The sequence below is a fragment of the Orycteropus afer genome, unplaced genomic scaffold, assembly GCF_000298275.1.
Source record: "Orycteropus afer afer isolate SDZICR_OR568_19922 unplaced genomic scaffold, OryAfe1.0 scaffold00248, whole genome shotgun sequence".
Lineage (NCBI taxonomy): Eukaryota > Metazoa > Chordata > Mammalia > Tubulidentata > Orycteropodidae > Orycteropus > Orycteropus afer.
In genome coordinates this window covers 4,918,917-4,931,328 of record NW_006921835.1, presented here as the reverse complement: position 1 = coordinate 4,931,328, position 12,412 = coordinate 4,918,917, and the positions used below count along the sequence as shown (strand labels likewise).

The window sequence follows — 12,412 nt, the reverse complement described above, 5'->3', positions numbered from 1 at the left end:
CGTATGCATGTGAGAGCTGGACAATGAATAAGGAAGACCAAAGAAGATTTGATGCTTTTGAGTTGTGGTGCTGGCGAAGAATGCTGAAAGTACCATAGACTGCTAAAAGAACTAACAGATCTGTCCTGGAGGAAGTGTAGCCGAAATGCTCCCCAGAAGGGAGAATGACTTCGTATCACCTACTTTGGTCATGTTGTCAAAAGGGACCATTCCCTGGAAAAGGATGGTGGAGGGTCCACGAAAGAGGGGAAAGCTTTCAATGAGATGGATTGACACAGTGGCTGCGATGATGGACTCAAGTATAGCAAGGATCATGGAGCTGGTGTGGGATCGGGTGGTGTTTCATTCTGCTGTGCATGGGGTCACTATGGGTAGGAATCAACTTGATGGCACCTAACAACAACAACTGCATATTTTATTGATTCATGCTAATGTTGACCACCACCCACCACTTGTCTTGAATCAACTATATGTTATCTTATGTACTTCCAATACAACTGTGAAGTAGGTAGGGCTGGAATTGTCCCCATTCTGCTAATAAGGAAACTGAAACTCAAAATGAATCAATGGCTTGCCAAATGATAGATTAATACTTCATTAAATACTAATGATAATGAATGCTAATCTGTCCCATTACTATGCCACTGACCATAATTCTGAACTCAGAGAAAATACAGCTTCTTTTATATGTCTTTATTCAGATTACCAAAGTAGTAATACGTGTTTACTTTAGATAATCTATTAAAAAAAATGAACTAATGAAATGTAACCCCACTATCCAGATATAATCACTTATCTCTGCATATATCCGTTTTATAAAATTTAAACTGTGTTAATCCTCTTTATTAGGCCTTCAACGAGATGGATTGATACGGTGGCTGCAATGCAATGATTGTGGGGCTGGCGCAGGATAGGGCAGTGTTTCGTTCTGCTGTGCATGGGGTCGCTATAAGTCGGAAATGACTCAACGGCACTTAACAACAATACTCTTTATTAACTTTCTTCTTATAATAATTTGTGGATTTCTCTATGCATTAAATGTGCTCTTCAACTATTTTCAATAACAATGTAGTTGTCCACTTTATGAGTATACAATCCTTTATTTGATCAATATCCTGTTGATGAACAATTTGATTACTTTAATTTTTTAAATATTACTAAAATGTGCTTTAAATAGTAGACAGCTTAAATTTAAGTTGAGGAATATAATACATATGTCTAGAAAAAAATGAAGCTAATTTTTAGGGATCATATCATGTTAAAATTCTTAGGCATATGTAATTGTATAGAATTTTTCCATGATCACCAAAAAGATTATTTTGTCTTGTTTCCTTTCTTAACAGGAACAAGTCCATTTTGTTTTACTTCAACCTTCTCAAATGTACCAGTCCCTCAGTGATGATAAACCTACAGTGCCCTACCACACAGGTAAGTCAAAATATACCTCACTGCTGGTGTTAGCAATTCTAGCATCCTTGGATGAAAAAACTCAGAAATTCCACATTAGTTCTGTGAGGTTAATTATGAATTTGGCAGATAGGCAGATAGAAGTATGTTTTCATGTTTGTTTATATATGATCAAAACTTTATAGAGATTGATCATTTCAGAATTACAAAGGAATTGCTAAGCAGAAGGCTGGCAGTTCAAACCCCACCAGCCACTCCTTGGAAAGAAGACTGGGCAATCTACTTCTGTAGAGATACTGCCTCAGAAACCCAAGGAGGGGTCACTATGAGTTGAATCAACTCGACGGCAGTAAGTTTGTTTTGTTTTGTTTTTCCTTACTGATTATCTTGCCCAACCGTCTACTTTTATAAATATAGAAACTGCCACCCAGAGAAATCAAGAGACTTATCTCAAGATCAGTATTGTATTAGGAAGTATAATGAGAGGTACTGTAACTAATCAACCCCACTTTTTCAGTGGCTTAACACTGAAGTTACTTCTTGCCTGCATAACAGTATAAGGTGGGTGTTTGTGGTCAGTGAATGACTTTCCTCCATGTGATAACTCAAGTGCTCAAGGCCCCTTCCTCTGGTGGCAGTCCTCTAAGTCTTCATCATCATCTGCATCCAGTTTCCAGAAAGAGAAAAAGAAGATATACAAGTACTCTTCTCTTGAAAGCCTTGGATCAGAAGTGTCACACATTGCATTTTCACTCATGTTACATAGACATGAACTAGTTCTACATAGTATCACCTAGATACAAGAGGAAGGATTGAGCAATGTAGTTGTGGGCTGGACAGCCTCTTCTATACCATGTACCAAGTGGAACAAGAGGCACAAACCTCAGCTTTGTCTTCCATAGCCTACTCCTCTCGCCTCAAGAACATCCTCTTCCCAAGGGAGACAACCCAGAGTCACAGATAGTACTAACTTTAGCTCAAAGTCCAGGATTTTTGGGTGAAATCAATTCCTTTCCGTGAGGTCTGGACACTAAATGCACAATGGGGAACAATGACAGCATATTTACAATATAAAATCCTATTCAGAAAGGAAGGGGTGATAAATATACAGCAATCATTGGTGCATGCAGTGATGGAATCTGGCTTAACAGTCCTGTCCTTGCCCTGGAGGAGAGAAAAGTCTTTTCTTTGATCCAGAATACATTCTCTGACAGGAATTTCCTTCTTCATTGTTTCCTATGGTCCTTTGCTTTGCCATCTGGGAAGTTATTTCCTGTTGATAGAGAGGATTATATATCACCCTTAGATCTTTGACTTTGAGTTAAGATAGTATTATATGGGACTCTAAGTTATTTCCCTTGGGAAGAAAGAGAGTGTACTATAGGCGAGAGGGATCGACTCTAGGCCACACCACAGCACTGGAAAGTGTGTTCTTCTTGGCCATATATATACTTTTTGAAGCTCACTTCCTGTTGTGTAAATTTAGTGTCTCAAACATTATTTTAACAGTCCAAGTCTTTCCTAGGCTAACTTGTGATTTCTTTGACAATACAACTACCTCAAAAACTTAGTCGACTTCAGACTTACTTACTTTTGGTTCCTTCCATTGTGTCAGTAACCACACCCAAAGACCTTCCCTAAACCTAGTTTCTAAATCTACTTTATTTCTTTGCTTCTTCGTCTGCCTCACGGCTTGAAATTTTATTTTCCACTGAGGAAAAAAAGCATCATTTCAAGCTCTCACTCTAATCTCAATACCTCTAATATTAATACCTCTAATATTGCTCTACCTCACTGGACCTACAAACTATTGATTCTCACCCCTTTGCATTGTCCCTCAATTTCTCATGTTTTCATCTCCCTCTTTATCTGTGTTAGATTCCATGATGCATCTTTAAAATCCTTCCTTCATTGTTGTTATTGTGTGCCATCAAGTTGATTCTGACTCATAGTGACCATATAGGACAGAGTAGAACTGCCTCATAGGGTTTCCTCGGCTGTAATCATTATGGGAGTAGATCTCAAGATCTTTCCTCCTGCAGAGCCATCGGTGGGTTTGAACCATTGACTGTTCGGTTGGCACCCAAGTACCTAACAATTGTGCCACCAAAGATCCCCTTGACAAAACCACATTCCTAACTAAATGCAGCACTTTGCCTACTCCATGCCTGTACCCATGCAACTGAGAGTTCTTGGAAAGAAATGGTCAACAGTCCTTACAGGTGACATTTTAACTTCAGATGACACTAACCTCAAATGGACTCTTAATGCTGCCCATCAACTACTCTAGGCATCCCTTGTCCATTCACTAACATATTCTCCTAGAAAACAATTTCACATCTTTTCTTCTTGCTCAGAGACCTACTAACCCTTGCTGTTCTTCTGTCTAGCGTACTCTTCCTCCACTTGACTATATGATGTGAGATCACTTGTCTCCTTCAAATGCCACCTTCTTAGTGAGGCCTTCCTTAATTACCTATTTAAATTTGAGACCCTACTGAGTCGCCCCCCTCACTCTCTGGCTTCCTTTCTAAACTTATTTTTCTTCAGCTATCTAGTGCTGCTATGACAGAAATACCAGGTGGGTGACTGTAGTAAACAGAAATTTATTGTCTCATAATTTAGGAGCCTAGACATTGGAATTCAGAGCACTAGCTCTAGGAGACAACTTCCACTCTCTGTCAGCTCCAGGGGAAGGTCCTTGTCTCCTTTTAACATCTGTGAGCCTTGGAGATTTCGATGTGTCCTGACATCAATCTTCCTCTGATTCTAGGAAGTTCTTAGCACAGGGACTCTGGATCCAAAGGATGTGCTTTGCTCTAGCTCTTTTTTCATGATGACTGAGATTGCTTGTTCTCTCTCTCTCCTTGCTTCTCTCCTTTTTTCTCTTGTAAGATAAAAGGTGATGTATCCCACCCTGATCCCCTTACAACTTATTGGCTGAGCACATACAATCACATCATAGCAGAGGACTACATTATTATGTGACTGCCAAATTACATCATTACATAATAACCAAACCACTGATAATCATGACCTGGCCAAATTGACATTTATTGTGGGAGGACACAATTCAATCTATGACACCATCTCGTAAGAAATGTTTAGCGTATTTATTTGTTGTTACCTGTCTCCCCCTCTAAGAAGATAAGCTGCTTGAAGTCAGAGGTTTTTGTCTGTTTTATTCACTGTTGTGTTTACAGTGTCTGGAACAGACTCAGAGTAGGTGATAATAAATATTTGTTGAATGAATGAATGAACAACTACCTTCTTACTCTCAGTCCAGGAACTTTTCCACTATTCTAAGCTAACCTATCATTCTCATGATAAAACAAAAAAATTAATTGCACAGTATAATGCTTTTTTTTTTGTTCTACGTTTCCTAAATGATTTGCTAGATAATTCTTTCTTCATAGGAAATGTGGTGTTTTAACCTCCAATGTAACGCTGTCTTCCACCTACCAAATCCTAATTTACATGAGAGTGTTAAAGTTATATGAATGGAAGACGTAAAAATGGATAAAGAACTACATTTATAGTGCCCTTTGTGGTACACAAGAAAAATCAGAACTGAGTCAGAATATATTTTAACTACCAGTGGTGCTGCAGTGCCTAAGGCATTTGACTGCTAACCAGACTGCTTGCGGTTCAAACCCACCAGCCACTCCTCAGCAGGAAGACTGGGCAATCTACTTCCATAGAGACATTGCCTTAGAAACACAAGGAGGGGTTGCTATGAGATGGATCTGACTTGACGGCAGTGAGTTTGGTTTTTTGGTTTGAATGCAGACTTGCTTTTACTCTGGCTGACAATGGTTCATCCACTGATCCAAGCCATGTTGTTATGTGTTATGTTTTTGTTAACTGCCAGCATGGTCCAGACATATGTTGCAAGCCTTTAAAGGACAGACTGTGATCAAGTAGGATACCAGCCACAATGTAACCTTCATTTCTGGCTGATTATATGTTGATTACTACTAATCAGCACCCTATTTAAAGTGAACAAATTGTTCTGATGGAGGGAGAAAGTAAAGAACAGTTTTTTTTTTTTTTTTCTTTGTAGCTCATTTATGTCTGGAATAAGATTTGATGTGATTCTCTATAACAAACAACTTTTTATCCTTTTAATTATTTTTGTTTGGTGTCACTGAGTCCATTCTGACTCATAAGGGCCACCTGTGACAGAGTAGAACTACCCCATAGGGTTTTCTTGACTGTAATCTTTACAGAAGCTGATCAAGTCTTTCTCCTGCAGAGCTGCTGGGTGAGTTCAAACCAACAACCTTTTTAGTTAGTAGCTAAGCACTTAACCATTGCACCAGCAGGCTTATATACTGCATATACGGCACTTTTATACATGCCATATACATTATATGTATTTGTATTCATAAATGCAGAAATTATTATGGTTCCAACTCAGTAGATCCTACCATAATTAAATGCACTTGAAAACATTAGTAACTTCAGTACTTATTTTTATAAATCTGTTAAATATATCAAATAAAGGATATTTGGTTCAGTTGTCTCTCTGTTTTTTCAGTTGCCTTTTATTTTATTTTTTATTGTGATTTGGGTGCAAATTAGGTACACATTTTGTTTCATGGCACCAGTTATAATCGCAACAATAAATACTTTAAGTTGTATTTTGAAGTCATATAAGTAAATTATAAAGCCCTAGATATCTTTAAGGTATCTCCTAATTTGTTAATGGTTTATTTAGCTTAGCTCTGTTTAGAGTGGACTTTTGATGTTTACACTTGTAATAACCTTAGCCTTCTTCAAAAAATATATGGGCATGTTGGACTCTGAATGGCAGTAAATAATTATTTAATCTTTTCAGAAACATACCTGTGAGAACGCTGACAGATTTCTTGTCATTGAGTATTGTGTGTGCAAACATGTGTGTGAGATAGAAACTGAGGAAAAGAAAATAGATATGGAAGTGTGCATGTGGAGATTTTTTTGTCTTATCGAAACTTCTAGAAGGAATTTGGATGGCTGCTACTACAAGTCAATTTTAACTGTGAGATTTGGGGCATCCATCTAGTTATCCACCTGCTAACTTAGCTGTGGAGTTGATACAGAATGTCCTGCATACAGCAGTAACATGACCCAAGAGATGGAAAAGAGAAATCAATTCAGCAGCAATGGTTTATCTAACTGCAAACAAGAGTTTAACTGGAGTCACACCAGTGAGAATAGTTACTGAAGTACTGCAGGGAGAGAAATCAAGCTTGAGGAGGATTTCACAAGGAGGAACTGAAGGCTGAGGACAGAATGTGCGAGGATTGACAGCAGCTCTCATGGCTTACTATGTACTATTTTTGTTTTTTATTGTGAACTAAAACAAAACCAAGAGAGAATCTTCTCTGATTCTGCTCTCTGTTTTTGGAGCTACTAATTGGATTGCAGTCACTCTGAAGTAACTCTGTGGACTAACACAGTGATGTGGTTTGGCACTGATAGTCCCCAAAGTTCATTAATGTAAAATAATTGCGTAAGTGACCTCTCTGCCCATATCTGACTGGTGTTAGCTAGCCACTCCTCGGAAGGAAGGTTGAGCAATCTACTTCCATAGTGATACTGCCTTGGAAACCAAAGAAGGGGTCATTAGAAGTCGGATCCGACTCAACGACAGTGGGTTTTTTTTTTGTTTTTTTTTTTTTGATGATTGATTGTGGCACAAAGCCCTAATTTTGTTAGTTTCTTATGGTGCTACAACCTCAATTATGTATGTGAATTGTTGAGAATTCACTGGCACTAATAATTATTAATGACATAAATTATTAATATTCAGAGAATTTTTAATTACAGTTTTATATCCATGAAGCACTCCTCAGAAGGAAGACTGGGCAATCTACTTCCATAGTGATACTGCCTCAGAAACCCAAGAAGGGATTGCTATGACTTGGATCCAACTCCATGACAGCGAATATACACAGAGGGATATCATTGCTGATGTCAGATGGATCTTGGCTAAAAATAAAGAATACCAGAAAGATGTTTACTTGTGCTTTATTGACTGCAATAGTGTTTGGCTGTGTGGATCATAACAAATTATGGATAACATTGAGAAGAATCAGAATTCCAGAACACTTCTTTGTATTCATGAAGAACCTGTACATAGACCAGAGTCTGTCATTTGAACAAAATAAAGATATACTTCTTGGTTTAAAATCAGGAAGAGAGTGTGTCAGGGTTATACCCTCTCACCATAGTTATTCAATCTGTATTCTGAGCAAATAATCTGAGAAGCTGGACTATATGAAGAAGAGTGCAGCATCAAGATTAAAGGAAGACTCATTAACAACCTACTACATGCAGACACAACCTTGCTTGCTGAAAGTGAAGATAACTTGAACCACTTACTGAAGATTAAAGACTACAGTCTGCAGTATGGATTACACTTCAACATAAAGAAAATTAAAATCCTCACAACTGGACCAATAAGCAGCATCACGATAGATGGAGAAAAGATTGAAGTCATCAAAGACTTCATATTAGTTAGTTCCACAATCAACACCAATGTGAACAGCAGACAGAAAATCAGGCAATGTATTGCACTGGGCAAATCTGCTGCAAAAGACCTTTTTCAAGTGCTGAAGAGCAAAGATGTCTCTTTGAAGGCTAAGGTTCCCCTAACCCAAGCCATGGTATTTTCAATTGCCTCATATGCATGTGAGAACTGGACAGTGGATAAGGGACACCAGAGAAGAGTTGATGCTTTTAGAGTTGTGGTATTGGCAAAGAATATTGAACGTACAATGGACTGCCAAAAGAACTAACAAATGTGTCCTGGAAGAAGTGCAGCCAGAATGCTCCTTGGAAGTGAGAATGGCCAGATTTCATCTCAACTACTTTGGTCATGTTGTCAGAAGGGACCATTCTCTGAAGAAGGATATTGTGCTTGGTAAAGTGGAGGGTCAGCAAAAAAGGGGGAGGCCCTCAGCAAGATGGATTGACACAGTGGTTCCAACAATGGGCTCAGGTGTAGCAAGGATTGTGAGGCTGGCACAGGACGGGGCAGTATTTTGTTCTGTTATACATAAGGTCGCTGTGAGTCTGAGCTAATTTGATGGTACCTAACAACAACAACAACATATACAGAAAAAAAAAAAAAAAGTCTAACCCTAAATATACATAAACCACATAGAAAAAAAATCCTAAATTATACTTTATCTACTAATTCAGAAAATTATGAAAGCATTTTTATTAAAAGTCCATCATGTCCTGGAGTGGTGGTCACACAAATCTATACTTGTGATAAATTTGCAGAGAACTAAATACACACATGCATATACACAAATGAGTGCATAGAAAACTGGGGAAATCTGAAAAAGGCCAGTTGATTATATCAATGTCAATTTCCTGGTTGTGATATTGTACTATAGCCATAAAATTTACTATTACCTTTGGGGAAAACTGTGGGAAAGGTATATGGGAATCCCTCTATTATTGCTCACAGCTGCAAGTGAACTATGTTTATTTCAAAATCAAAATTTAAAACAATTCCATTACTGTACAATATCTAATTGCTTTAACACAATATCAGCATCATAGTTCACAGGACAGAGATTGGTAATGAGTATGTGGAATTCCCTCTTTTATGATAAGATTTCGGAAGGAAGGTTGGGCAATCTACTTCGGTAGCGATACTACCTCGGAAACCCATGGAGGGGTCGCTCTGAGTCGGATCCGACTAGACAGCAGTGAGTTTTGAAAGTTATGATAAGATTAGAAAGTCCCTTTAAGTTGATGAGATGGAAAGAAGTGTATTGCTCCTTATTGTGATGGATAATTTGGAAATATATCTATTAATAATTCCATGGTTTCTTCAACTTAATTCAGTTCCTGTCACTGTGTTCCTTTTCTTCACAGATTTGTGTCTCCAAGTGCCCAGAAAGATTTGTAACCTATGTGGAAATGCAGTTTAGAACTGAAAGCAACCAAAGCCACTGGGCATACTATAAACAGTTCTGCAAGTCCAGTTTTGTTAGCCCTGCAAAGGTATGTGTGCTTATGCTTAAAACTGGAGAATTTTAACTTTTGTTTGACTGTTATGTGTAACATAAGCATTGATAACTGCACAAGCCCCCATATCTTCTAGGGATTACTAAAAGCAACACTCCTTTAAAACACACCCACACACACCATTTATAGTATGCAATTTGTAGAAATGCAGTGTTATTTAAGTCTGGTAAGTTAATTTGAATGATTCCCTGACACCGACAAACTCTACTTGGATAGATTTTTGGCTGTCAAGAGCTATAAGCTATAATGTCATTTGCAGTCACCATTTTATTCCTGCAGTTATGAAGCCCCATGACTACTTAGTAAGAGATAGAATTTTACTTCCAAGACCAGCTTGATAATCACTCATTGAAAAGGCTCTAAACCCTACCCAGGTTTGATAGTTAGGAGGATATTTTAAAATCTATTATGTTAAGTAACATTAATGGTTTCTGAATGAGAGATGATGTTGTTTTTTCTAGAAAGACTGAAGGATTAAAGACCTAGGATGTGGCTAAGACAAAGATAACATGCTTTCAAGGGTGTGTTTGGTTTCTTTGGGTCTGGTTTGAGTCCATCGAATGGCTATTAGGACGTTTGAGAACATTTGCTGTATATGTGTATGTGTGATAATCTTAAATTATTATTAGGGAAAGTATTTAGAAAATAAAATCATTGTGGAGTTAAATGTTTTAAAAGAACAAATTTTTTATATTGAGAGTACAAGTAGTAATCACACAGACTTTGAAATGTTAACACACTTTTCCTTCCATTCTAGTCTCTCACAGAAATTTTATTGGAAGAGGATTGTCCAGCAGCAATTTTTCCAAGCAAACCTTGTAAGTTGCTACTAATTCACCTCAGAAACACAAAATCTACCACAAAATTATTTAACTTAGAATAAGCAAGTTTCTGTGATTGGCCCAAAGTCTCAAAGTTAATTGGGAGGAAAACCACTGCTAAAACTCATCCTCCTTCCTCCAACCAAGGCTATTTCACTGGAGCTCTGATTTTCAGGTTTTGGCTGCATAAACAAACAAAAATGACTGATGATTAAATTTTAGAAGTCCAATCAGATTTATTATTTGGTGTTCTCTGGGACACATAAGTATATACACAGATATACTCACACATACACCTAAATTCAACAAAAAACTTTGTTCAAAAATTGCCTGGGGTAGGTCAGGGAGGGACATATACTTGTCTTTATAATTTGAAATTTAAAATATTTATATGTCTCCTAAATAAAGCAATATTATATTTCTTTAAAATTGTAAGCTTTATTAAAACCCATCTCCATTAATAAGTAAATGAAAAAATTGCTCATTTTCCTTTCTTAATGAAATCATCCTAACTACAGAGAAAAAGATTTACATAAAGATGTCTACCACAATGTTATGTGGAGTTACCACTTCTTTCCCCAAAAAAAGAAAAGAAAAAGAAACCATATTCAATGCCCAAGAGCAAGAAAATGGTTAAATAAATTATGATATATTAAATCTATTTAGAATCATTAATTATAAGTGTTGCGATATTAAGTACATTTAACATGCATATGCATATGTTAAATAAATGGAAGTTATTATATGTATTATAGTAACAAATATGTATAAATTAAAAACAAAAAAGAAACTATTCAAAGAAAAAGATTAGAAAGAAATACACTAAAATATTAATTAAGTGGTTATTTTAGGAGTGGCAAAACTATGGGCATTTTTGTCTCTTCTTTTTTCTATTCATCCATTTTTTTTCATGAGTATCTATTTCTTTTAAAATAGAAGAAAAGCAATAATCATCAGTTTGATTAAAAAGCCAGGTGGACCATTGAAGCAACTACCACCAACCACATGTCTTTCCAGCTCCCATCACGCTTCTCTGGGTCATGAAAGACCCTGAAGCAAAGACTTAGGTCCTACAAACAACAGTGGTTCACTAGAAAGCACTGGATGACAAGTGTTTGTATCCAAGAGCAGTATAAAAAATTTTTATGCAAAAAGATAAAAATCAACCAGTTAACTACCTAAGATATAATATGTATAAGGCATAGTTTTTGTGCTTACAAGTAGAATTTGGTTAAATCACATAATATAAAAATGTGCATTGGGGAAACAAAAATGAATGAGGCATAGTCTCTCATAGTCTACTGAGGGAGACAAAAGGGTAAACATTGCATTCAACTTGTGTCACCACCCCCACACACATAGGGAATATATAAAGAAATATGTACATAAAATATACGTAAATATATGGTACAAGAGAATATTTTATAGATAATGAAATACAGTCAAAAAATTATAAAAGGAGGAGTAATAGTCCAAGATGGTGGATTAGGCAGAAAGACTGCACAGACCCTCTTCAACAAAGAAAAGCGGAGCCAATTAACACAGACAGAAAAGATAATCCTGGACCCCTGAGCCTTGAAGGGAAGGATATAGAAGTGGACTAAATGCCAATTAGCAGAAGAATTTGCATGAAAATACCAGAAAAGGAGACTGCAGTCTGGCAGCAATCCTGAGTGACCCTGACAGCACAGACAGCTTGGAGATTCCCAAGTGGTGGTAGGACCTAAGAATTAACCTAAAGATCAGCCCTGCTAGCCAAGGACTGCACGGAGGACTACTCTATTGGCTGTGGAATAAAAGGGGAAGCAGCAGTGAAAAGGAAGATGGGCTGAGCTGTGGACTTTTACCGGTCTGGAGGTGCCACCATTTTGAATGTTTACAAGCAGCTTGAACATTTTGGATATTTAAAGATACAGTGCTCTACCAGATTCCAGGGGCTTAAGAACATGTTCTGCTTGCCAGTAACCCAAGGATACTCCAGACCTGCACAACTGAAAAGGTGCGACATTCCTCTTATTACTCTTACACCCCACACCCGCTTGGTGAGTGGAGGTGTGGCCATTCCCCACTCCCACCCACCTTCTGGGCCCACAGGAACTCCATCCCAGTCTGTATGCTTGGATGGAGCCTGGGTGCCCTGCCCTGTCCTCCAC

General features: G+C 37.5%; 1 protein-coding gene across 1 annotated transcript in view; it reads left to right on the top strand.

Annotated features, from left to right (window-relative positions):
• SLC44A5 (solute carrier family 44 member 5) overlaps positions 1–12,412 on the top strand; it is a 150,091-nt gene that overhangs the window by 73,231 nt on the left and 64,448 nt on the right. Inside the window, exons 4-6 of the mRNA XM_007949632.1 lie at positions 1,344–1,428; positions 9,286–9,414; positions 10,196–10,256. Of these exons, the coding sequence (XP_007947823.1) occupies positions 1,344–1,428; positions 9,286–9,414; positions 10,196–10,256 (275 nt within the window). The remainder of the gene's footprint in view (positions 1–1,343; positions 1,429–9,285; positions 9,415–10,195; positions 10,257–12,412) is intronic.